The following is a 27133-nucleotide window of genomic DNA, read 5'->3' as shown; positions in this document are numbered from 1 at the left end:
TTCAAGTATTGCTCCTCACCCATCAGGCACGGCAGACGGGTGGCTACAGCTTACGGCCTTGACGTGCACTATCATTTTCTCCCCTTTAACAATGCCAAAAAAAATCCAATTTCCATAACATTTCCTCATAGTACAGGCCTTTGGGACCTTCCCCCTTGCTCCTCCGCCAGGTCTCCCTTCAGAGGTCTGGTGGGCTCCCTCGCATCCTTCAGGTCTTTGCCTGTATATCAGTGAAGTGTTCCCTGAGCACTCTGCTTAAAACTTCCCTCCCTAGAAATCTTTATCTTCTTACGCAACTGTCATATCATGCACTTTACTTATATGTTTTGCTTACCTCCTTTTAAACTTCTCCAGAGCGAATATTTTTGTTTGTTTGATTCACTCATATATTCTCAGCGCCTAAGACTGTGGTGGGCAAAGTATGGGCCAAGGCCCAGTCACTGTTCACCAGTCAAACCCCGGCATGCCCATATTCATTTACATATTATGAGTGACTACTTTCACGCTCCGACACAGCTGAGTAGCTGCAAGACAGACCATATGGTGGAAAATACTTACAATGACTACTTACAGAAGTCATGTGCAGATCCCTAACCTAAAACAATGGTAGGTCAAACACTCAGTGTAACAATTACTGAACAAATGTATGAACAAACACAGGGGGAAAACGTCTCCGATCCCACAGTATTTTATAAAGATATAATGGAAGAGTATCTAAACAGAGATATCACTATGAAGCCCTCCCCAGTCTGGCCACCTGTGACCTCTCTGACACCATCTTACTACTGTCCCCCCTCACTCAGCTTTCCCACACTGGTCTTGCTATTCCCTGGACACGTCAGGCAGGGAATGTCAGCTCCTACCCTGGAGTTATTTCATCCGCCTGAGTACTTATCCCCCAGACAGCCAGCCTCGTGACTAATTTCTTCATCTCCTCAAGTCTTCACTCAAAGGTTACTTTCTCAATGAGGCTTACCTTACCTTATACTGCAACTCCCCTTCCCTCCCCTCTGTACACACCCTTAATTTCTTTCTTTCTCTAATTTTGTTCTTTTCTTCCCATAATACTCATCACCTTTCATCATAACATATTATTCATTTTTTATATCCATTGTATGTTATCTCCTTCAATACAGAGTAAGCCTCCATAATGAAACTGCCTAGTACATAGTTGGTATTTAATAAGTATTGATGAATAATTAAATGAAAGATCACTCCATTTCAAAAACTTCTCCGTGTACATTCCCAAACTCCCTAACTAGACATTGTTTCTCGCTCCCTATCTATTTACTACTGATTCATCAAACCAATAACCCAAGGGCCAAGTACTGGATGCATGCTCAGCCGCTCTGTTGTGTCCAACTCTTTGTGACTCCAAGGACTGTTAGCTCTCGAGATTCCTCTGTCCATGGGATTCTCCAGGCAAGAATACTGGAGTGGGTATACAGGGATCTTCCTGACTCAGGGATCGATCCTGCATCTCCTGCAATGGCAGGCGGATTCTTTACCACTGAGCCACCTAGGAAGCCCAAAGGATTGGCATGAGGAGTAAGACACACCCCTGCCCTTAGGTAATTCTTCTTTCTGCTCCCACCATCACGTCTTCGATCTAAACTACTGTCATCTCTCACCTGGACACGACAGCCTTCCAGCTCATCTATCTGGATCCCACCTGAAACCAGTCCAATCCACTCTTCACACCATAAACACAGTGATATTTTCTAATCACAGAGGTGAAACTGTCCCCTTTGCTTAAAATGCTTTGATAATACTCATTCCTCTTGCATGGAGAAAAACTCCTTTGCACTGGTCTGCACACTTTCTCTGTATGAACTCCTTTCTCTCGCCAGCCTTACCCACTGTGTACTTGCATGTACACGCACACACACCTGCCATCCCAACCCTCATACTCAGCAAACGTCCTTGCATCTTAGCACCTTTGTACTGGGGGTTCTCACTCCATCACCTAATTACCTCAGCTTACCCTCCAGATCTTTGTCATTTCCTCACAGAAGTGACATCCTTAATTAGGTCATAAGTTCCTATAACAGGCTCTAGTAGCATGTGCCACGGTTGAAACTTTAGATTTGCTCAAGTGATTATTTAATATGTGTCCCCATCTGAAAATAAACTCCATGAGAGTACGGATCACATCTTTTTCTGTTCATCACAGTATCCACAGTGACTGGAACATCTCATTATATGTTTGCTGAACAAATGACTGAATGAAAGCATAAGTCAAGATATGGAAAAAAGGAAAAACTTTAGAGGAAAAAAAAAAAGCGTGAGAAAGGAGTACTACCTGCTAAGTTGTAGGAGGTAAAGAAGTCCACATGGGCTAAATTATGGGAGGGCCTGCGTATCATTTTAAGGAACTTTCTTGCCCCTCAGGAAATGATGAGCCAGTGACGGCTTTTTAAGCAGTGGAAATGACAATGACTTGTTTAGTATTTCAGATAGCTCTCACAAGCTGTGTCCAGAATGGAGAAAAAAAGAATGCAAAAGGGCAGTGAGACAAATGAAGGCCTAAACTAGGGCACTGATTTAGGAATGAAGAATGGGGGCAACCTCGGGGATCACGTCATTAAAGAACAGTAGCGGTCCAGATAGCTCTAAGCTTGCTGACCAGGGTGACTGGGCTCCAGAAATTTGGATTCAGTAATTCTCAAAACTCATGGGCTGACTGCACTGGACTCATCTGAGGCAATATGTTAGGAGGCAAACAGGAATATAATTAGAAGCATTCATTATTAGCTATGACGATTACTATTCATCCCACTTATTTAATGAAAAGGGAAACTATCTCTGGCCACAGCCTCGGGGTACTTGCTGAGACACTTCTTTTCAGTCACCCGGGCAAAGTCTGCGGAGTACTAGATAAAAAGCACAGGAAGTTAACAGGTAATCTAACAGAAACTCACCCGCTCTGCAGACACCTCATCCCCTGGCAGACACGCAGCAGCGGCGGCAGCAGCACAAGCTATTTCCATCACCGCGGAGCTGGAAGGCGCGTCGGTAGTGGATGAAGACCTGGGTCGGCCGGACTGCATGACGCTTGCCATCTCCTGGCCAGATTTCCTGTTGATCTGTGGACTTCCCTTAGGGGCCTCTGGCTTGCCCCGCCTGCTATGCAGGCTCGTCCCTCTCTTCATCTTGGGCGGCACGCGGATCTGCTGCAGGACACGATTCAGAGCTGTGGGGTGGGTGGGGACACCATCAGTCTCAGCACACGCGTTCTGGCTTTCCACATCCATTTCAGGCTCTGGCTCTGCCTGAATCTGTTGCACATCGTGGGGAGACACGGACGACCTCCTGCGCTGGTGCTGGAAGAGATGCTTCAAGCCTTGGCCAATCACGTTAATGTTCTCCAAAGCATTGTGGGTCATTTTAGATAACTTTTGTTCTGATTCTGTTTGCTTTCTGGCCTCTGCATCTTGGGATTTGCCTCCCGGATCAGGGTCCTCAAATAACTGTTCACTGCCCGAAGGCTCCATCAGTAGACTTAATATGCTTATTTGCAAACTCAAAATTTTTTTTAACACACCACGACTGTCAAATTAGGTAGGCATTGCTTCGACAGTAACTACACATGCAGCTGTGAGACGAAGGCTTCATGCCTATCTAATGTTAAAAAAAAAAAAAAAAAAAAAGCTCGTATTATACATCCATGCAGAAACTCCAGTGTTAAAACAAAGAAAAACATGCCACTAGCCAAAGAAATAGACACTATCATTAAGCAATCTTTAATCAGAAGATTAAAAGATAGTTTTCTAGATAGTGGGTAATGATTACTTTCCAGAATAGGAGAAAAAGCTCCGAAACAAGTACAAAGGAAATGAAAACAGCGTTGTTAAAAAAAATAATCCCTACAAGTTGCAATATGAAGAAGAGCTAAATACTAGAAGAGTCATCTTGGAATGGAAACCATAACTTGAGAGAATAGCCATTACTTGGGGAATCGAGAGAGAACAGAGCACAGAGCATTCAATACAGACAGTCTAGCTGAGGCAATAAATGATTCCTCTCAATCACAACCATAGTTAATTACCTGTATGCTGAAGCTCAAGACAGTAAATTCAAAGAATAACTGTGAAAAGTGGATATCCCAATCTAACTGCATTGTGGATTTTAATGGAAAAGAGGAATTTCCAGTTATCATTTATATTCATCAAGGTCACTGGCAACTAGAAGTGACAGGTTTGCTCTTTTGAGAAGAAAATGGAAACTAAAATCTTATAGGTTGGATTCTCTGCTGGAGCACAAATGACCTTTTGGTACAATGAGTACATGATCCAGAAAGAATCTGTCTTCAGAGACTAGAGCTTGGCTCAGAACCAGCGAACAAAGAAAGAGACTCAAAGGAATCCCCTTCTTTGGAAAGGGCCGACCCTGACAGAGGCTGCCCGTGTATAGTCCGTCCTCCATATACGCGGGTTCCACGTCTGCAGATTCAACCAACCTCAGATGGGAAACATTTGGGGTGAAGGAGTTCCAGGATGTTACAAAGAGCAAAACCTGAATTTGCCATGTTCCCAGCAACTGTTTTCATAGCATTTATTTACATTGTATTAGGTATTATAAATGCTCTAGAGATGATTTAAGGTATATGGGAGGATGCGCATGGTTCTATGCAAATCCTATGCCATTTCATATAAGAGACAGGAGCATCTGAGGATTTTGTTATCTGCAGGAGTCCTGGAACCAGTCCTCCATGGGTACCAGGGGACAGCTGTATTCACACAAACTCAAAAGCAAAGAAGTGACACAGTAACGGGTATGACTAAAAAGGAGAGAAAAAGAAGGGTCAGATCACAACCACACACCAACATTAAGTGCAGGAAATCAAAAGGAAGTTGAAACTAAGAGATGTAAGGTCAGCACAATTGCCATAGTTACGGAAGTCACATGCCAAAGAAAGGGAGGGTGTGGTAGGGATGAGATTTCTCATAATAGAAAACTTTTTAAAAAATTGAGTTTCTGCAAATATCTAAAACAAAACTGCATTAAAGTACAGAACCTGCTAAGGAGGACAAAACGTGGTGTGTCAAGTTCTTTATTTCTATATTTTACCTCAAACTTTCGTTCAAAGGGCTTTAAAACTCCCTGTGTTATACCAAGGACTTTGAACAGTTTGAAGTCACAACTAAGTCACTACCAAGTCTGAAGCACCTAGGGTGGTCATGGTCTAGCATATGCAGACAGACCTCTGGCCACCAAACAGCAATCTGAAAGGCATAAATCAGTTGGATTTAAGAGTTCACTGTGACCTCCAGGCTCCGAGAGTCCAAAGGGACAGGAATGCAAACCCATCAGACCTTTCTTCCTGGTAACTTCTCTCAGATGACCTTCTCACCATGAACGTGTATGGACGCCGTCACTGTGGCTTCGGGGACCACACTCTTCCATGCCTATCTTCCCATCTCCTAACCTCTTCATGACTCAGCAGCATAAACCATGTTGACAGAGTTAAACACCTTTAACCAGTACCTTCCTACTATCTAAATACCACAAAATTCTTTGCTCCCAAACTAGGTAAATGAGGAGCAGTCACGAAGATGGGAAATTTCACTGCTTTTCACTCAAATTCTCTGTGGCCGCACCGAAAACCGGCCACACCACTGGGGCCTCTCACCCTTTTCCGGACTCTCTGTTGCTTTTATTTTTCCTTTTCCCTTTGGGAGAGCCAAGAGCGAGGCCCTTAATCCTTCCGACATAAACAACTGTTTCGGGCTATATGGAGTTTTCTGGGGCTCCTTGTGGGCAATGATGTTGTCAACAGTATATGTATTTAATTATCCTCACCTTCCCTCATGAGTTTCTAGTGCAGACTAACAGTTATTGAATTATTTTCACTCTGCAAAGCACTAAGCTTCTCAGACAAAAAGGGCTATGTAACCAAGCTTATCCAGTAATTATATCAATTAACCTCTTCTTGCACTGGGATATTTAGACCCTGAGAAGACAGAGGATCTGACAGCAGCAGGATGATAATGAGGAAGTAATTTACTTTTCTCCTTATTTATATTGCATTAGCTAAATAATACAACAGATTTTTTGTTGCTGCTGTTTTTGAAAGTAAAATATATAAAATAAGTTTCTCCCATGAGAATAAAAGATACCATAAAGAGAGGAATGGTGTCAAGGTTCATTAGAAAACTACCAAATTTACTTGTCTCATATACAAACATACAAGGAATTTATTACTCAGCAGATCAGCTTCATTGGGCAGTGTTATAAACTAACCAGGTGGTCACCTGCTTCTTGGTTTTAAAAAATGGAGAATATGGTACATTTTTAAATGTCAGTATCTTCATTTGAGATTTCATTAGCATATCTATATCATATATTCTCATATAATTCAAAAGAATGATGAATTATAAGGACATGCCAACATTTGGAGGAAAACCTAGAAAGAGAGTGTTGATTTACAAGCCAAAGCTTGCACAGGCTATCTACATGGCTGCACAGATTACCTAGTAGAGGAGTAGTAAATTCTGGGATTTCAAAGGCAAAACACGTCTTCATGATACTAACAGAAGCTCACCTAACACAGAACACCAAAGAAACCTAAACTGAGCTTTAAGCGTCAAATTGTTAGATAAGAATTTTGAAAAACAACCTGTTGCACTGACTGTAAAATGTAATGCTATAATCATTATATAAAACTTGTGACAGGAAGAAAGCAAACACTAAAATAATTCAATAATGTGAATTTTTTTAGGATCCACTCCCCCCCCCCCAGTTTCTTCTGTAAGACAGTAGTAAAATTCAAATGAATAATAACTGCTGTTCAGCTTATAAAACTTCCCAAACAACCATATTCCGATCTCTGGTTTAACACGAACAAGTTCAACTGTAAACCTAAATGTTCTTTCATAAGAAGGAAATGTTGGCTTCTCTTTTATTCACAGGGCTTCTCTGAAAAGTAAAGTCCTTCTAGGTAAGCCTGAGGAAACCAGTAAAGAGAAAAGGGAACAAAAGGATATGGGAGAAAGGGGGCAGGAGAAAGGGGTGAAAGTGAGGAAAAAAGAAGAGGAAATGGTAGCCACCAACAAACCAGATATTTCAGAAAACTTTGTTAAATTCTCAGAATTTTTAACAATTTTCTACAACAGTTTTGAAAAAAAAAACTCAAATTATATATGAACTATCTTTTTTTTTCCTTTAAGTTGTTACTCCTAACTTTTTAGTTTTCTTGATAGACACGGTGACCAAAGCTTTTTGGTTTGGCTATGAACCAAATTATTTCACTGATGCTAACAAGTTGAATACTTGCCTTTATCACTCTTCCTCAAGGTCTTCTAAGGTGTTCTGGAATCCTTTTAGGGAAAGCTGAAAAGCAAACATTAAGAATTATAAAGCAGGAAACTTAGAAGAGGGGAATTTATTTATATAAACATAGGGAAAAACTGAGTATACACATAACAAAACGGTAACATTTATCTCTCAGTGGTAGTAGTGCAGGGTAATTTTTTCTAGTGTTTTTCAGTATTTTCTCATTTTGCAAAGAAATAATGAAAAAAAAAAACTATAATCAAGAAAAAGCACTTTGGGGGAAAAGTAACTTGTCAATACTTAAAAAAAGAAAGCATATTTCATAAATATTTTTACACTATGATACTGAATTAGGAATGGATAGTCCATTAATTCTAATCTTAAAGTAAAATGAAATGCAAAATAAGTGTGTTAGTCGCTCAGTCATGTCTGATTCTTTGCAACCCTGTGGACTGTAGCCCACCAGGCTCCTCTGTCCACAGAATTCTCCAGGCCAGTATACTGGAGTGGGTTGCCATTCCTACTCCAGGGTATCTTCCTAACCCAGGGATTGAATCCGGGCCTCCCGCATTGTGAGCAGATTCCCTACCAACATGAAAAGAAGTATAATTCTATAAGCAAGTATCTTTCAAGTAGCTTCCAATTCTCCATCTGCGATTTTGCATTCAAAAGCAACTCTTAAAAAGTATGTCTACCATGAATAACTGAGGCTCAAGATGCACCAAAATGGAAAATTCCCTGGAAAACAGCCATTACCAAAGGCAATTTACTGAGGCACGTGTTTGGGGGGCATCTGCTATGTGCTCCGAATTACACAAACAAAGCATCCTACCTTATCCTCACGGATCTAATCTAGGATGGAAAGTAAGTTTACATACTTGAAGCTTAAGAGAAACAGCACAGAACAACATAATTAAGTGCTAAAATGTGTAAAGACAACTATGATTACCATCAGAAGTGGAAGAAATCAGACTACATTTGCCTTGAAAAGTTTCAAGAAGAAAGAAGCTTTCACTGAACTTTGAAAGATGAGAAGATGGATGAATAAGCAGCAAGATATAGGCCAAGTGTCCCAGCCCCAGAGCAGTAAACACAGCACAGAGCAGTATACGTGCTGTACGTCGGGGGCCAGTGAAGGGGCCAGATGACTGTGCTGGGGGATACTCATTCTGAGTCATCTGGAGAACTGAGGGGCTGGTGGGCAGATGTGAGGGAGGACTTTCCATCTTTAACTTTTTCTACTTTTCGAAGTGTATACATTATGACTATTCTTATGTTGGGAAAAAATAAACTTACATATTTGGAAAAAAAAGAAAGTAAATACATGTTTTAATCTCAAGGGGAAACATTTAAAAATGGTAGAAAAGGATATAACTATTGTACTAACAGAAAGGAAAAACAGAATTAAAATATGCAAATAAATACAAAAAGGAGGGAAAGCAAGCTCGCAGATAAGACATATAAAAAGGAAAATATAAGCTATCAAATGCAAATCCAAATATTCCAATAATTATATTAAATATAAGTGGACCAAAAGAAAAAGATTATCATACGAAATAAAAAACGGAAATCAATCCCTGGTGGTCCAGTGTTTAGGACCCAGCACTTTCACAGCGGTGACCCAGTTCATTCACTGGTTGGGGAACTAAGATCCCACAGTCCTGTGACGTGGCCAAAAAAAAAAAATTCTTCTATTATGATGTGTAAAAGAATCATGCCCAATATAGAGAACAATTAAAATAAAATGCATAGAAAGGGTTAACAAAAATAATCTGAACAAAAGCTGCTCACGCTTTATCAGTAGTACTCAAAATAAGACTGCAATTCAAAAAGCATTAACAGAGGTAATATAAGTCACAGGATTAAATGCAGAATTCATTAGAAAGACATCATCTAAAATTTATATGCAAGTAATAACATAGCCTCCAAATGCATAAAGCACAACTCAGCAGAACTACAGGAAGTGAAATATACCTAAAATCATAATGGAGAAATTTTTAACATCTCTCATAATTGACAGAATAAATGACCTAAATCAGAGGAAAAATAAGAGATACAAATTTGAATAGCATGGTTAACAAACTGGGGACCTAAACAGACATTTGTATAAGACAGTACCCAATAACTGCAGAATACGCTATCAAGCTCAAAGAGATCACTTACAAAAAGTGACCCATATGCTAAGCACTAAAGCAAGTCTCACAAGTTATTCTCTGACCACAATGTGGACTCCTAAGGTTCAGAAAGAGTAGATGAAACCACTCTCTCCCCACCACCCACAATGTCTCCTGACCCAACCTGGAGGCAATGCAACAGGGATGGAGCAACACAGAGGCTGGACAAGCACCTAAAATCCTAGAGGTAAAGCTTTCTAACCAAACGAAATACAGCCCCAAGAGCATGAAAGACTCCCACCGCAGTCAGGAAGATTAAAGCACAAGTTTTGACCAGCTGCTGGAGACTGAATGTGGGCTAATGTCAGAGTGCAAAGTCTCAAGGGACTGCCATCATGAGAGCGTCTACCCTATCAGAGGCTTTTCCGCCAGGAACCTCAAAAGGCTGCTGGGGGGGGCGCGGGGGGGGGTGCAGAGAGAATCTGAGAGAATGAAAAGAAGCTTCTTATCCCAGCCCCCACCCTTGTGGAGCTCGGCAGTCAACGCCAATCAGCCCAAATCAATCTCCCCTATTAGCTTAAGGACTTCCCTGGTGGTCCAGTTTGGTTAAGCCTCCATGCTTCCACTGCAGGGAACGAAGATTCTGCATGCCACATGGTGAAGCCAAAAAAATAAAATACAGGGGCAGAGAAGGCTGCTTTGAATAGGAAATTTAAACAAAAAATAAACTACTATTGGTTAAAATTTATTTTTAAAAAACCTAAGCTCAAAAAGGGGGAGGGAGGATAAAACCTAAGATAGACACAGCAGTTGAGGAAGAGAAAAGAAGGGGAACAACTCCACTCCTAGAAAGTTTTATGAGGGCCACACCTCTGAGACCCAGGTTCTAGTGCCTGCCTAAATCTGAGGCTTACCAGATCATCACAGAACTCCCCCCACCCTCCACTATAATGCTAACAATTCAGTTCAGTTCAGTCACTCAGTCGTGTCTGCCTCTTTGCAACCCCATGGACTGCAGCAGGCCAGGCTTCCCTGTCCATCACCAACTCCCAGAGCTTGCTCAAACTCAGGTCCATCGAGCTACTGATGCCATCCAACCATCTTATCCTCTGTCATCTCCTTCTCCTCCTGCCTTCAATCTTTCCTAGCATGAGGTCTTTCGCAAGCAGTCAGTTCTTTGCATCAGGTGGCCAAAGTATTAGAGTTTCAGCTTCACCATCAGTCCTTCCAATGAATATTCAAGACTGATTTCCTTTAGGATTGACTGGTTTCATCTCCCTGCAGTCCATGGGACTCTCAAGAGTCTTCTCCAACACCACAGTTCAGAAGCATCAGTTCTTTGGCACTCAGCTTTCTTTATAGTCCACTCTCACATCCATACATGACTCCTGGAAAAACCATAGCTTTGACTAGACGGACCTTTGTCAGCAAAGTAATGGTCTCTGCCAACAAGCGTTGAGTAAAAATAATGAAATACAGCTGCAAGAAACAAACTCACTGTGTGAAACAGCACAAACAGAAAACCCAAAGCTAAGCAGGGATATAATGGACACTAGGGAAATTTGAAGTCTTTGGTTTCCATGGCAACAACATGTATCAATGCTGGTAACCATAGCAATAACACTCTTTAAACAGAGCCCAACCCCTAACAGATTAATTTAAATTCTACCTTAAAGGCTCAGCAGTAGGAAGTTTGCAGTCTTCTCTAAGCATATCAGATATTCACCTCAGTATTTCCTGTTCTACACAAAATGGACACCTTTCAACAAGAACTTAGGAAGCATGCCAAAGGTGGTAATAAAAACATAGTTGGCAGAAACAAAGCGATCATCAGAACTAGACTCAGAAATGCCACAGATATGAGAGTTATCAGAGAATTTAAAACATGATTAATATGGTGAAGACTAACGGAAAAGGTAGACAACATGCAAGATCAGACAGGTAGTTTTACAGAGACGTGGAAATCATAAAGAATATAGTGGAAATCCTAGAAAGAAAAACATGGTAATCAACAACAAATTCTTTTAGTAGATTTGAAACAGCTAAAAAAAGAATCAGTGAACTTGAAGACAGGCTCATAGAAATTACTCAAATTGAAATGTAAAGAAGAAAAGAAGTAGGAAAATAAAACAAGAGAAAATATCCAAGAACTGTGGGAAAATATCAAATAGTGTAATATACTCAGAATGCCTGGAGAAGAAAGAACAGAGCAGAAGAAATATTTGAATGGTTAAGTGACAAGACACCAAACTACAGATTTAAGAAGGTCCAAAAGTGTCAAACAAGACTTTAAAAAAACCCAAAAAACTAGGCATATCATATTCAAATAGCTGAAAAGAAAAAGGGAAATCGTGAAGGCAACCAGACAGGGGAAAACACAGTATATACAGAGGAGCAAGGATAAGGATTATAATAACCTTGCTGTCAGAAACTTTGCAAGCAAGATAATAAGGGTTTAGCAACTTTAAAATGTTGAAAGAAAAAGACTGTTCAACCAGTATTCTTTATCTAGTGAGAATATCCTTCATAAGTGAAGAGGAAATAAAGACTTTTCCAATGTGTAAGTGTACTTTTTGGTGTAGCTGCAATGGAAAACAGTATGGAGTTTTCCCTAAAAAGCTATCAAGAAAAAACAGAGCTGCCGTATGACCCAGCAATACCACTCTTGGACATACATCTGGAGAAAACTCTAATTCAAAAAGATACATGCACCCCTATAGTCATAGCAGCACTATGAATAATAACTAAGACATGGAAGCAACCTAAATGTCCATCAGTAAAGGAATGGATAAATAAGATGTACCACATGTACACAATGGTAAACTACTCAGTCATAAAAAGAATGAAGCAATGCCATTTGCATCAACAAGGATGGACCTAGAGAGTATCATACTCAGTGAAGTAAGTCAGAGAAGACAAATATCACAGAATATCACTTATATGTGGAATCCAAAAAAAATGATACAAATGAACTTATTTACAAAACAGAAACAGACTCACAGAGAAAACAAACTTACAGCTGTCAAAGGTGAAAGCGGGTGAGGATAAACTGGGAAATTAGGGCTCAAAAGATACACATTACTGAAACAGATAAACAAGGCCTACTGTACAGCACAGATAACTATGTTCAATATCTTGTAACAACCTAATATGGAAAAGAATCTGAAAAGGAATATATACACACATCTATGTATAACTGAATCAGTTTGCTGTCCACGAGAAACTAACACAACATTGTCAATCGGTACAGTTCAGTCGCTCAGTCGTGTCTGACTCTTTGTGACCCCATGGACTACAGCACGCCAGGCTTCCCTGTCCATCACCAACTCCCAGAGCTTGCTCAAACTCATGTGCATCAAGTTTCTGATGCCATCCAACCATCTCTTCCATTGTCATCCCCTTCTCCTCCTGCCTTCAATCTTTCCTAGCATGAGGTCTTTCCCAAGGAGTCAGTTCTTTGCATCAGGTGGCCGAAGTGTTAGAGCTTCAGCTTCAGCATCAGTCCTTCCAATGAATATTCACGACTGATTTCCTTTAGGGTTGACTGGTTTGATCTCCTTGCAGTCCAAGGGATTCTCAAGAGTCTTCTCCAGCACCACAGTTCAAAAGCATCAATTCTTTAGCACTCAGCTTTCTTTGTGGTCCAATTCTCATGTCCATACATGACTACTGGAAAAACCATAATTTTGACTATATGGAACTCTGTTGGTAAAGTTATGTCTCTGCTTTTAATATGCTGGTGTGTGAGATGAGTGTAATTGTGAGGTAGTTTGAACATTCTTTGGCATCGCCTTTCTTTGGGATTGGAATGAAAGCTTATCTTTTCCAGTCCTGTGGCCACTGTTGAATTTTCCAACTATACTTCAATTAAAAAATCTTAATTCCAAATTTCTTACATCAAGTAGTCATGATATGTAATTCAAAACAGGAAAGAATACTCAAAATAAACATATACTAGTGTTTATTATTAATTAATGTTACATATAAATAGCAGGCTTCCCAGGAGGCCCAGTGGGTAAAGACTCCAACTGCAATACAGGAGACGCAGGTTCAACCCCTGGGTCGGGAAGATCCTCTGATGGAGGGCATGGCAACCCACTCCAGTATTCTTGCCTAGAGAATTCCATAACAGAGGAGTCTGGAGGGCCACAGTTCATGGGGTCACTAAGAGTCAGGCATGACTGAAGTGACTGAGCACGTAGGCACACATAACATAAATGCTACATTTCAATAAGCCTTGAGAATGTCAAACTTGCTCAATTGACCCAGAGCCAATCTTAAATCTCTCTAGAGTAAATGGATGAACACAAAGTTTAGGAATAAAACTTAGTCATGTTTTTTTTGATTTTAAAAAACATCTTCAACTTATGCTCTTTCTCCTTCACTGTAGGTCATCTGAAATGGTTTCAGTGGTAACACATACTTTGTGCTTTGCTACACTGCAAATTTATTCAACAGTTCTATTCTTGAAGTCATTATTTCTTCTCATGCTTCTATTTTATAAAGGACAACATTTTTCTGGCTACCTCCTAAGGGTATTTGTGATTTAGCAACATCTTTTCCCAGCCCGGTCATTCACACTCAAACCTTTCTCTTGACCTCCTTGGTTTATAAATGCATAGACAAGAAACCCAAGAGTTCAGCCAGAAATGAGAAAGACATAATCAAGTAAGTTCAACAGATATTTACTACTTTGAAAAATGAAATCACCTCAGTCACAAATATAGCTTTATCACATTTCCTTGAGTTGAGCTTCCCTTGTGGCTCAGATGGTCAAGAATCTGCCTGCAATGCTGGAGACCTGGTTAAGTCCCTGGGTTGGGAAGATCCCCTGGTGAAGGGAAAGGTTACCCACTCCAGTATTCTGGCTTGGAGAAATCCATGGACTTTATAGTCCATGGGGTCACAAAGAGTCAGACACGACTGAGCAACTTTCACTTCACTTCACTTGAGTTTACTCAGTAAATATGGCTGAAGCAAGAGGATCTGACTAAAAGCACGGTGACCAAAAAGAATGGGTAGCTCTAGTGCCTTGGCTTAAACTGTTCTGTGAATGGATGAACATGCAAACATGAGAAGACAAGATACCAAGATACAGTGTTCCATTAAAAGTGAGAAACATGGTCAAAGTGAGACTGTCCAGTGAGTAGGTGATAACTACAAGACAACAAATGCACTGGTAGAATCTGTCTGCTGTATTTTGGAACTATGGAATCTATGGGGAAGGCTTGGACAGTAAGTTGCATTTAATTTCAATTTCAACTCCTAGCACTGTAGCAGCTACACAGCTTCCTCTAGAAACACGAAAGTCAGCTGGGCAAGGTTCCAGAGCAGCTTGGACACAGCTTATGGGAGCTCGGGTGGGCAAAAAAGACTCTGTCCTCCAAGATCTATGTGATCCATGCTCTGACCACTGACTGTTGCTTCTGATCACAAAGATGCAGAGACAGGCGCTCATTTTTGTTGCATCTTTCCTCCCCATCCCTCTGACCCCCAGTAGGTGTGCAAGGCCCTCTCTCTCCAGCTAAGTGACTTCCAAGGGATTTATTTGGTATCCTTCTTTCCAGTAATTTGGCCACCTGATGTGAAGAACTGACTCATTGGAAAAGACCCTAATGCTGGGAAAGATTGAAGGTGGGAGGAGAAGGGGATGACAGAGGATCAGATGATTGGATGGCATCACCAACTTGATGGACATGACTTTGAGCAAGCTCTAGGAGTTGGTGATGGACAGGGAAGCCTGGCGTGCTGCAGTCCATGGGGTTGCAAACAGTCGGACAGGACTGAGCGACTGACTGAACTGACCCTTTTTTCCCCAATCCATCTCCCTACCCCTTACCCCCACTATTGGTAGCTAAACACTGAAGACTAAGACATTCAAAAGCAACTGCATACACATTCTTCTGAAATGTACGTGGGATACATTTAAGGACAGACCACATAACAGCTCACAAATTAAGTCTCAATATATTTTAAAAGCACACAAACTATCTTCAATCAGAATGGGATGAAGTTAGAAAATAACAACAGAACAATAACTGGAAATTCACAAATGTGTGAAAATTAAACCACACACTATTAAATTAACAAATGAATCAAAGAAATCACAAGGGAAATTAGCAAAAACTTAGAGACGAATAAAAATGAAAACATGACATTCTAAAACCTATGGGACACTTAGAAAGCAGCATTGAGGCAGAAATTTATAAACCCCCACATTAACAAACAAGAAAGATCATAAATCAAAAAACACAATTTTATAACTTACAGAACTAGAATAAGAGGACTTAAATGCAAAAGTAGAGAAGGGAGGAAATAACGAAGATGAGAGCAGAAATCAGTGAAGCAGAGAAGAGAAAAACAACACAGAAAATCAACAAAACTAGATGATTCCTTGAAAAAAGAGCAACAAAACTGACAAACTCTGAGCTAGAGTGACTGCTAAAGAAAGGACAGACCCAAAATCAGAAACGCAAGTGAGGACAACTCTATGGGAATATAAAGGGTTACCAGAGTATATTATGCACAACTGTGTGCCAACAAATCGAACAACCAAGATGAAATGGACAGATTCCTAGAAACACAAAATCTACCAAGACTACCTCAAGACTCTGAACAGATCTACAAAGAGTAAGGAGACTGAATCACTCATCAAAAATCTCTTGACAACTTAACAGCAAGATGTAAGAAAGAAAAGTGAAAGTTAAAGTCGCTTAGTCGTGTCTGACTCTCTGCGACGTCCATGGGATTCTCCAGGCGGGGATCCCCTTCTCCAGGGGATCTTCCCAACCCAGGGATCAAAGGCAGGTCTCCTGCATTGCAGGCAGACTCTTCACCAGCTGAGCCATCAGGGAAGCCTAAGATGTAAGAAAGGTTACATTTAATGCAAAATTGTAAATTCTTTTCTAATTAACACTCAGATTAAGTGCCATTTGAAAACCGTTAGTACTTCACTGAAAAGTCGGCATTTCTTTTGTAAAGAAAGATAAATACATAATGTGTAACAAAGGCTAAGTCCTGGGAGAAAATAATGGTAGAAAATATGGAACCATACTACTACCCCATCAATTCCTGTTTTTGTACTTAACACTGTTCAAATATACACTGTCCTGTCCTTTTGTCTGTACTTTTAAATGTCTTAAAAATGCAAGATGTAATATCCTAGCTGGATCCACAGAAATTAGAAAAGAATCCTGCTTTTTTTTTTTCCCCACTATGCTTTCCTGAAACCAGCAGAGAAGACTTATTTTATATCCATCTCACTCATGTTTTAACAGTATCTACTCCAGCCAGAGCTAAGATATATTTAATCTCACATTCTGTCTTCCGTGAACCAACTTGCTTCCAAAACCCTGACAGTGGCTGCTGAAATGTGGCAACAGTTTAATTGCTGGGTCGCACTCACAGAAAACTAAACCAGTGAGCCCAAGACCTGTTCAACCGTGGGGTTTCTCAGGGGGCTTTTCTCCCCTCCTGGAGCAATCTACAACAATTTTCCAAACTGCACTCACAATGCATTCATTCCCAGGATCACTACTCTGAGGCATATAAATAAACCATGGCACAGCCAGAGCCCACCAAACCTGTTTTGACAGATCCAGGCCAAGCAACTGCAAAGCTTCTGACCGTGCACCCCCACAGGCCTATGCGACACCAGCCTTTGGCTCCAGCTTAGGTTCCTTTCCTTCCTGTGGGCCTAGTGCTGGCTTTTGAGGAAAGAAAAATAAAGCTGTCAACCGAGTGGATCAAACTTCCAGCAGGATAAACAGAAAACGACTGTCATACAAATTCCTTCGAACGAGCATCTGCTCCATAGAAATGAAGGCAACTTAAAGTTATAAAAGACAATACAATGAAAATTTAATATATTTTAACTTTTTTTAATGATTAAAATAACAATACTCAAATATGCTACTTTCATCAAATTATAAACCAGCCAGCGTAAGCAGAGAACAACACAACTCAAAGCCAAATAATACCAGGCAGAGAGCTATTTTTTATTTTTCTATGTTGATTCCATTAGGTAACATGCTCCTGAGCAATGAGGTCTTTTTCATCTTAACATTTTACAAAATTCTAAAATCAAAATAAGATGGTTTGTGGAAGGGCAAGGGGTTGTTAGGTAGGGAGAGTATATTATTATTAACGGCAAATATCAATTAATAACACGTCCTTAATTATTTGCCAACATGAGAAACATGAGCAAGAGGACAGTATTTCTAGAAAGCATTAAAATTACAGATGGTGACTGCAGTCATGAAATTAAGACGCTTGCTCCTTGGAAGAAAAGCTATAACCAACCTACCAACCTAGACAGCATATTAAAAAGCAGAGACATTACTTTGCCAACAAAGGTCCGTCTAGTCAAAGCTATGGTTTTCCCAGTAGTCATGTATGGATGTGAGAGCTGGACTATAAAGAAAGCTGAGCGCAGAAGATTTGATGCTTTTGAACTGTGGTGTTGGAGAAGGCTTGAGAGTCCCTTGGACTGCCAGATCCAACCAGTCCATCCTAGAGGAGATCAGTCCTGAATATTCATTGGAAGGACTGATGCTAAAGCTGAAACTCCAATACTTTGGCCACCTGATGCAAAGAACTGACTCACTGGAAAAGACCCTGATGCTGGGAAAGACTGAAGCAGGAGGAGAAGGGGAGGACAGAGGATGAGATGGTTGGATGGCATCACAGACTCGATGGATATGAGTTTGAGTAAGTTCCAGGAGTTGATGACGGACAGGGAAGCCTGGCATGCTGCAGTTCGTGGGGTCACAAGGAGTCAGACACAACTGAGTGACTGAACTGACTGAAACACATAAGAGGGTATATCTAAATCTAACCAATGAGTTCTCACCTCATTAAGACATCTCCTTCCAGGTATCACCATAGAGTACCTCAAGTTCTACACCTAATTTGCGATCTTCTTGGAAAACAAAATAAAGCGGTCACCTGTTTTCTTTCAGTATTCCCTTTTTCTGTGAGGGGCACTAAGTTGCCTAAGACAGAGAAACCCGAGTTCTCTCTCTCCGTCCTTTACATTCTCTGTCCCTCACCAAATGCCACCTAAATGCCATTCTTTTTTTTCTTCCAGCATTACTGAGCTATTTATTTGACATACAACATAATATAAGTTTTAGGGCTTCCCTGGTGGCTCAGCTGGTAAAGAATCCACCTGCAATGCGAGAGACCTGGGTTGGATCCCTGGGTTGGGAAGATATGCTGGAGAAGGGAAAGGCTACCCACTCTAGTATTCTGGCCTGGAGAATTCCATGGACTGCATAGTTCATGGGGTTGCAAAGAGTCAGACACGACTGAACAACTTTCACTTTCATGGTGTAAGTTTAAGGTGTGCAGGGTAATATGACTCACATACATCATGCAATGATCTCACCACAATACATTTGGTGGATAGTCATCATCTCATCTAGAGAAAGAGAGAAAAGCTCTTCCTGTAGTAAGAACTCATGGGATTTATTCTTCTAACAATGTTCATATACCTACCATACTGCAGTAGTAATTAATCACGCTTCTCATTACATCCTGAGTACTCATTTATCTTATTACTAGAAAGTAAAAGTGAAAGCCGCTCAGTCACATCCGAGTCCTTGTGACCCTATACAGTCCATGGAATTCTCCAGGCCAGAATACTGGAGTGGGTAGCCTTTCCCTTCTCCGGCGGATCTTCCCAACCCAGGGATCCAACCCAGATCTCCCACATTGCAGGCAGATACTTTACCCAGCTGAGCCACCCGGGAAGCCCAAGAATACTGGAATGGATAGCCTATCCCTTCTCCAGTGGATCTTCCCGACCCAGGAATCAAACGGGTCTCCTGCATTACAGGTGGATTCTTTACCAACTGAGCTATCAGGTAAGCCCTTATAACTAGAAGTTTGACCCTTCTGACCACTTTCATCCAGTCCTCCACCCCCTTCCCACCTCTGGTGATCACAAATCTGATCTTTTTTCTATAGGTCTGTTTGTTGAAGTATGGTTGACCTACAATACTATGTATGTTCCTAGAGTTCAACATAGTGATTTGATGTTTCTATACATTACAAAATGATCAACTTGCTTCCCAAATATTCTTGAATTATTTCCTTTCTATCCTCTCTACTAACACCACTCTTGTCTAAGTAAGTCACAGATTTAGAACACCAACTTATGGTTACCAAAGGGGAAAGGGGGAAGAGGATAAATGAGGAGTTTGGGATTAACATATACATACTACTACATATAAAATAATCAACAAGGACCTACTGTATAGCCCAGAGAACTCTACTCAATACTCTGCAATAACCTGTATGGGATAAGGATCTGAAAAAGAAAAAACATTAATATGTGTGTGTGTGTGTGTATATATACATAAATAACTGAACCCCTTTGCTGTACACCTGAAACACAGCATTGTAAATCAACTACACTCCAGTATAAAATAGTTAAAAACTAAAAAACAATTTTTTTAAGAAGTTTAAATCTCTAGACATTAAAAAACAGAAAGCCCTCAGTAGAAAAAGGAGAAGAAACCAGGGCAATGTTTGGATGAAACACCCTCTTCCACCATACAAAACAAAAAGAAAGACATCTTCCCCATGAATTCTGGCAAGGTCAATACTCAGCCTTATTCACAAAATTCTTGGATAGTTTCCTTGGCCTAAAAAAATCCATGCTATTTCAGTGACTGAGTAAGGCCTGTGTATAGATATGGTTGCTTAGGCAACCTGTTCGCCTGTTTTGCCGGTTTTGATAGTGAGCACAGTTTTAATTGGTGTTTCAATACCATATCAAGTCATTAAAAAAAAAATACCATATCAAGTCATTAAAAGTGGATAAAATAATTCATGACAAAATAAAAAGGCAAATGAATGAAAAAAATATAAGGTATCCTACAATAAACAGGAGTTGTAGTATCAGAAATTATTAACAATTTAGGGAAAGACACACATTTCTAGAGACATTAAGAGAGTTAAAGAGAAAGAAGCATCAGTTCTTTAGATTCCAAAATGGTCAAATGATGGAGCATGAAAGTTCAGTTAAAATAAATTACCTCATTCTTCAGTTATTCATCACTTCAATGAGATCAACGAAAGACTGCCCAAGCAAAGAACCTAGAACTACTAATTTTAATTAAAACAACTACGTCAGTAATGCACACACCTTATTTTTTATGATTTTCCTCACATAAAATTTTCAGCACCATTTAAATGACAAGAATGAACAAGCAATAAGAAAGTCTCAGTAGACTCATCACACTGCTGGTAGTGTAAAATGGCACAGCTCTTATGGAAAAGTTTGGTAGTTTTTTATGAAATTAAATATTTAGTTATCATACACCCCAGCAATCATATTCTTTGTCATTTATCCAAAAAAAAAAGATATATGTTCATGTAAAAACTTGTACATGAATGTTCATAGCAGCATTACTGACAGTACCCCAACTGGAAGCAAGGCAAACATACCTCAACCGACAAATGTTTAACTCCATCCAGTACATCCACATAATGAAACACTACTCAGCAATAAAACAGAAAGAACTATTAACACTGACACACATAAAGACCTGAGAAGATCTTAAAGGCATTATGCTTAGTGAATGAAAAAAGAAAGCAAATCTCAAATGATTCCATGCATATAGCATCCTCAAAATGACCAAACTACAGAGATGGACAGCTCATGCATGGTTACCAGGGAACAAGGACAAGGACACAGGTAGAAGTGTGTTCCCATAATAAAACAATATTTTGAATGTAACCAATAAACATTAACTGCCCTTGGACTTTCAGGTTTTAATTCTGGTCCTGTTTCCAGTGAAAGTATTTGCTAACTTACCCCCACAACTAGCTGATTCACTTCAATTAGCAGTAGCTAGTAAGGCAAAACACATAGGTACATCTGTCTCTGAGTCATCAAGATATCCTTACAGGAAGTCTAAAGAAAAGAGTGAGGATACAAAATCAAGCCTTGGAACCCACAGCAACTTCAATCTTAGCTGGCTAAAAGGAAATCTAGCTCTCAGCACTAAACAGGCAAAGACTATGCACAGGGCCAAGAACAACAGGCTGATCGTGCTTGTTAGGCAAAAAAATAGAGTCAAATGGTCAAAACACGACTGTACTGCCTTGATACAAGATCTCATCAATTGATTAACAGGCACACCTAAAGGGGGTGGGGGACATCTATACCTAAATAACAGCTTTTTGAAGAGAAATGCTGTCATATTCAATGTACACAATATTGACACATTATGATGCAAAAAAAAAAAAGGCGTTCCTCTCAGAATTGACAAAATAGAGGATTTATAAAATACCACCAGCTTACCTAACCAACACCTATCATATGTTCCAAATTTTTCTAATGAAGAGTTAGACTGAAGCACTGCACCTGGACTTTTACTTATCCCAAAATCTATCGAGCCCTCTAGAGGTAATCAGATAAAATTACCAATAACCTATTGCTGGAACCTGACAGAAGAAAGCTTGCAAAGATGTGGTAAGTCTGCAAATGTGTGAAGTGCAAACATATCCAGACTGTAAAGAAAAGGTTTCACAGTACTGCAGCACCAACCACAACTTATTTGTCAACCTACAATTTCCTCATGGCTTACAACAGTGTCTACTCTCCCAGAACTGTGAAGATTAAATGTCTAACACTTAGAGGGCAGCCTGGTATGCAATAAGCACAACATAACTATTGGGTTAAAAAAAAAAAAAAAACTATAAGGATGTATTGTACAGCAAAGGGAATAACAGCCAATATTTTATAGTAGCTTCCCAGGTGGTGCTAGTGGTAAGGAATCCTCTGCCAAGGCAAGAGACATAAGAAAAGTGGGTTCAGTCCTTGGGTCAGGAAGATCCCCTGGAGGAGGAAATGGCAACCTGCACCAGTATTCTTGCCTGGAAAATTCCACTGACAGGTAGCCTGGTGGGCTACAGTCAGTGGGGTCACAAAGAGTTAGACACGACTGAGCAACTAAATAACAACAATCATTTTGCAGTATAATCTCTCATTTTACATAATGCCCTTATAAGGAGAAAAGGCCTCATAAGGACTACTATTTGCAATAAGTAAGTAAAGTAAGTGTTAGTTGCTCAGTCATCCCCAACACTTTGCGACCCCATAGACTACAGCCCACCAGGCTCCTCTGTCCATGAGATCTTCCAGGCAAGGATACTGGAGTGGGTTGCCATTTCCTTCTCCAGGGGATCTTCTCAACCCAGGGATCAAAGTCGGGTCCCCTGCTCTGCAGACAGATTCTTTACCAACTGAGCTACAAGGGAAGCCCACTATTTGCAGTAGTCAGAATCAAAACAAAATTTTTTTTCATGTTCTCACATATTAACACCTGCAAGCATATATGGAGATTAAGTCGCTGAGAAAAAGAATGAAAGGGTTAAAACATACAAACCCCAAATTATCTTGTTTTGCCTGACTGCCTCTTGGTTTCCAACATATCTGTTGGAAAACTTTCTTATTCATAGGTACAGGTCCAATTTAGGATTTTTTCCGATAGCTTTAATGACTTTTTAGTTTAAGTAACTATAAAGTACCTGGTACCTGATTTAAATTTATATATAGACATATATATATCTACAAAAATATATTTCGTTATTTCTTCTCATACTGTCAAAGCAGTAATTCAATATAAATATAGTATAAGACAAAGTGGGGATAGAAAAGTAATCTGATAGCAGTGATTTAAAGGAACAAAAATAATCTTATAATCCCTATTTCAAATTTTGTCCGAGATTCTGGTTTGCTCATAGTATAATTTCATTCACTTTGCCATAAACACTGCAAAATTTTCACGGACAATATAATTTTAACGATATTAAAGTCTTAAATATTCAAGATACACCACCTAGAGCCAGACATCCTGGAATGTGAAGTCAAGTGGGCCCTAGAAAGCATCACTATGAACAAAGCTAGTGGATGTGATGGAATTCCAGTTGAGCTATTTCAAATCCTGAAAGATGATGCTGTTAAAGTGCCGCACTCAATATGCCAGCAAATTTGGAAAACTCAGCAGTGGCCACAGGACTGGAAAAGGTCAGTTTTCTTTCCAATCCCAAAGAAAGGCAATGCCAAAGAATGCTCAAACTACCACACAATTGCACTCATCTCACACGCTAGTAAAGTAATGCTCAAAATTCTCCAAGCCAGGCTTCAGCAATACGTGAACTGAGAACTTCCAGATGTTCAAGCTGGTTTTAGAAGAGGCAGAGGAACCAGAGATCAAATTGCCAATATCTGCTGAATCATTGAAAAAGCAGGAGAGTTTCAGAAAAACATCTATTTCTGCTTTATTGACTACGCGAAAGCCTTCGACTCTGTGGATCACAATAAACTGTGGAAAATTCTGAAAGAGATGGGAATACCAGACCACCTGACCCGCCTCTTGAGAAACCGGTATGCAGGTCAGAAAGCAACAGTTAGAACTGGACATGGAACAACAGACTGGTTCCAAATAGGAAAAGGAGTACGTCACGGCTGTATATTGTCACCCTGCTTATTTAACTTATATGCAGAGTACATCATGAGCAACACTGGGCTGGAGGAAGCACAAGCTGGAATCAAGATTGCCGGGAGAAATATCAATAACCTCAGATATGCAGATGACACCACCCTTATGGCAGAGAGTGAAGAGGAACTAAAAAGCCTCTTGATGAAAGTGAAAGACGCTCTCTCATCGCACGGCAAGCCATCAAGATGGCACCGAAGAAAGACAAGAAGTCTAAGAAGTCAACCTGGAAGTTTAATTTGGATCTTACTCATCCAGTAGAAGATGGAATTTTTGATTCTGGAAATTTTGAACAGTTTCTGCGGGAGAAGGTTTAAAGTGAATGGAAAAACTGGAAATCTTGGGAACGTCGTTCAACATTGAACGCTTCAGGAATAAAATCATAGTCGTTTCTGAGAAACAGTTCTCTAAAAGGTATTTGAAGTACCTTACCAAGAAATACCTTAAAAAGAACAATCTTCGTGATTGGCTTCGTGTGGTTGCATCTGACAAGGAGACTTATGAGCTTCGTTACTTCCAGATTAGTCAAGATGAAGATGAATCTGAGTCTGAGGACTAGATGATGCCATCCTTTATAGGGCTTTGCTTGCTAATAAAACACATTAAGCATACAAAAGAAAGAAACATCTTGAAATGGACCTTCAGCTTATCAGCGAATAAAAAACATTACTCTGTAAAACATTCATCTTTTATTTAAGTGTATGTTGTTTATATGGTGCTGGCTTTCCTTTAATACTTTTTTATATTTTTATTGGAGTGTAGTTGATTTACGGTGTTGTGTTAGTTTCAGGTATATAGCAAAGTGAATGTGTAAATAAGCTTTTGTCCACCCACCCACCCCCCCCAAATACTTTGTATAAGTAGTATTTAAATAGCTTATAGCTAGTGGAATTTCAGGATTTCTGTAATGTACTGATTTTACAGATGTCCTCAAGTTAAAAGTATATAGCAAAAATACAATTTGGGGTGTAAGTATATAATAAAATATTTAGATTTGAAAAAAAAAAAAAAAGAAAGTGAAAGACAAGAGTGAAAAAGTTGGCTTAAAGCTTAACATTCAGAAAACTAAGATCATGGCATTTGGTCCCACCATCTCATGGCAAATAGATGGGGAGACAGTGGAAACAGTGTCAGACTTTATTTTTTGGGGTTCCAAAATCACTGCGGATGGTGACTGCAGCCATGAAATTTAAAGACGCTTACTCCTTGGAAGGAAAGTTATGACCAACCTAGATAGCATATTAAAAAGCAGAGACATTACTTTGCCAACAAAGGTCCGTCTGGTCAAGGCTATGGTTTTTCCAGTGGTCATGTATGGATATGAAAGTTGGACTATGAAGAAAGCTGAGCACCGAAAAATTGATGCTTTTGAACTGTGGTGTTGGAGAAGACTCTTGAGAGTCCCTTGGACTGCAAGGAGATCCAACCAGTCCATCCTAAAGGAGGTAAGTCCTGGGTGTTCATTGGAAGGACTGATGCTGAAGCTGAAACTCCAGTACTTTGGCCATCTCATGCGAAGAGCTGACTCATTGGAAAAGACCCTGATGCTGGGAGGGATTGGGGGCAAGAGGAGAAGGGGACGACAGAGGATGAGATGGCTGGATGGCATCACCGACTCGATGGGCATGAGTTTGAGTAAACTCTGGGAGTTGGTGATGGACAGGGAGGCCTGGCGTGCTGCGATTCATGGGGTCGCAAAGAGTCGGGACACAACTGAGCGACTGAACTGAACTGAACTGTAATATTCAAGAAGAAAAGTGATGTTTCAAAGTTTTATTTTCCTTTTTCCTAACAATTATTTTTTAAAATATGTAGATACATTTTTATCATTTTATCATTTAAATGTAATGCAAAAAAAGTCAATATGAAATATGGAAATGAAAATAATCTGAGTGTAAAATAAACTACAAAAATAAATCAGCACTTTAGGAAATTTACCTTTTGACTTTGTTCTAATGCAGTTTGGCACTACCACCCACCCCATCCCTGCTGGAAAAACAAACATCTCTAGGACTTTTATCATTTAATTTTTGCCCCCTTTACACTGCCTGACACACAGTTGGTGCTCAATAAATACATGTTAAACTTTCCAAGAGACTTCAAACTTTCCATTAATAACCATCAAGACCATAATCCAAACTCCAGTACTCAGCAGTTTATCTGAGTACATCAGAGCAACTGTACAATTTTTAATCAATCCATCACCAATGATAACTAGAAAAACAATTTTGGATGCCAAAGCAAATACTTCTTGACATAAAGTAGAAAATAATTACCATTAGCTAGTTTAATCTACAAAAGAATCCAATGATTTGAAAAATACATAGGTTTAACATTTAAATATTTCTCCACCCTCCTATCTTCATAAATCAACTGGTCGTCATTAAGAAGCAACCATTTAAATAGATGTTTCATAACTTGATGTCAAAATTTTGTATGATTAGAAATCTGTTCATAATATACTGCTAATTGCAGTGGGGGAAAAAACTTGTAACAAAACAGTATGTACCCTGTTATCCAGATCCACATATGTATTTATAGGTATATTTGCATCAGTCTATCATGCAAATATTAAAAATTATAACACTGGTTATCACTATAAACTATAGAAATTATAACTTTCTAGTTTATATTTCTCTGGGTCTTTTTTATATTTGCTGTACAAATCTATACTTTTCTCACAAAAGCAAGCAATAAAAACATTTTTTAAAAACTTTACTCCAAAAAAAAAAAATCTTTACTCATCTAACCAAGGAATGTAGACTATCTAAGATTTGAAGAAACATGCTTTGCCAGCCATCTTTGATTTTCTGTGTAGTCAAATCAGGGAGAAAATAAACCAAATGCACTTAGTTTCTCAACCCACATTCCTGGGTTGAGAAGTTTCCCTGGAGAAGGGACAGGCTACCCACCCCAGTATTCTTGAGCTTCCCTGGCGGCTCAGCTGGTAAAGTATCTGCCTGCAATGTGGGAGACCTGGGTTTGATCCCTGGGTTGGGAAGATCCCCTGGAGATGGGAAAAGTTACCCATTCCAGTATTCTGGCCTGGAGAATTCCATAACATAGACTGAATAGTCCATGGGGTCGCAAATACTCAGACAAATACTCAGACACGACTGACTGACTTTCACTAATCATTAGGGAAATGCAAGTCAAAACCACAGTAAGATACAACTTTACACTCACTGCTGCTGCTAAATCGCTTCAGTTGTTTCCAACTCTGTGCGACCC

The 27133-nt window shown here is 39.8% G+C and overlaps 1 protein-coding gene and 1 pseudogene across 13 annotated transcripts in view; one reads left to right on the top strand and one right to left on the bottom strand.

Moving 5' to 3' along the window:
• Nucleotides 1–27133, bottom strand: part of TMCC1 (transmembrane and coiled-coil domain family 1) — a 160548-nt gene that overhangs the window by 111508 nt on the left and 21907 nt on the right. For 11 of the 13 annotated variants that reach the window (XM_061128876.1, XM_061128877.1, XM_061128880.1 and 8 more), the window contains 2 exons: nucleotides 7277–7332; nucleotides 2922–3193 (listed from right to left, as the gene is read on the bottom strand). In XM_061128876.1, coding sequence (XP_060984859.1) covers nucleotides 2922–3152 — 231 coding nt within the window. In that variant the 5' untranslated portion in view covers nucleotides 3153–3193; nucleotides 7277–7332. Of the gene's footprint in view, nucleotides 1–2921; nucleotides 3618–7276; nucleotides 7333–27133 lie in introns of those variants that run through there. The other 2 variants (XM_061128875.1, XM_061128888.1) reach the window with 1 other exon arrangement.
• On the top strand, nucleotides 24076–24581 carry LOC133045494 (ribosomal protein eL22-like; annotated as a pseudogene).

Source organism: Dama dama, chromosome 24 (assembly GCF_033118175.1).
Source record: "Dama dama isolate Ldn47 chromosome 24, ASM3311817v1, whole genome shotgun sequence".
NCBI lineage: Eukaryota > Metazoa > Chordata > Mammalia > Artiodactyla > Cervidae > Dama > Dama dama.
Note: the sequence above shows the minus strand (reverse complement) of the source record. Positions and strands in the feature narration are given on the sequence as shown.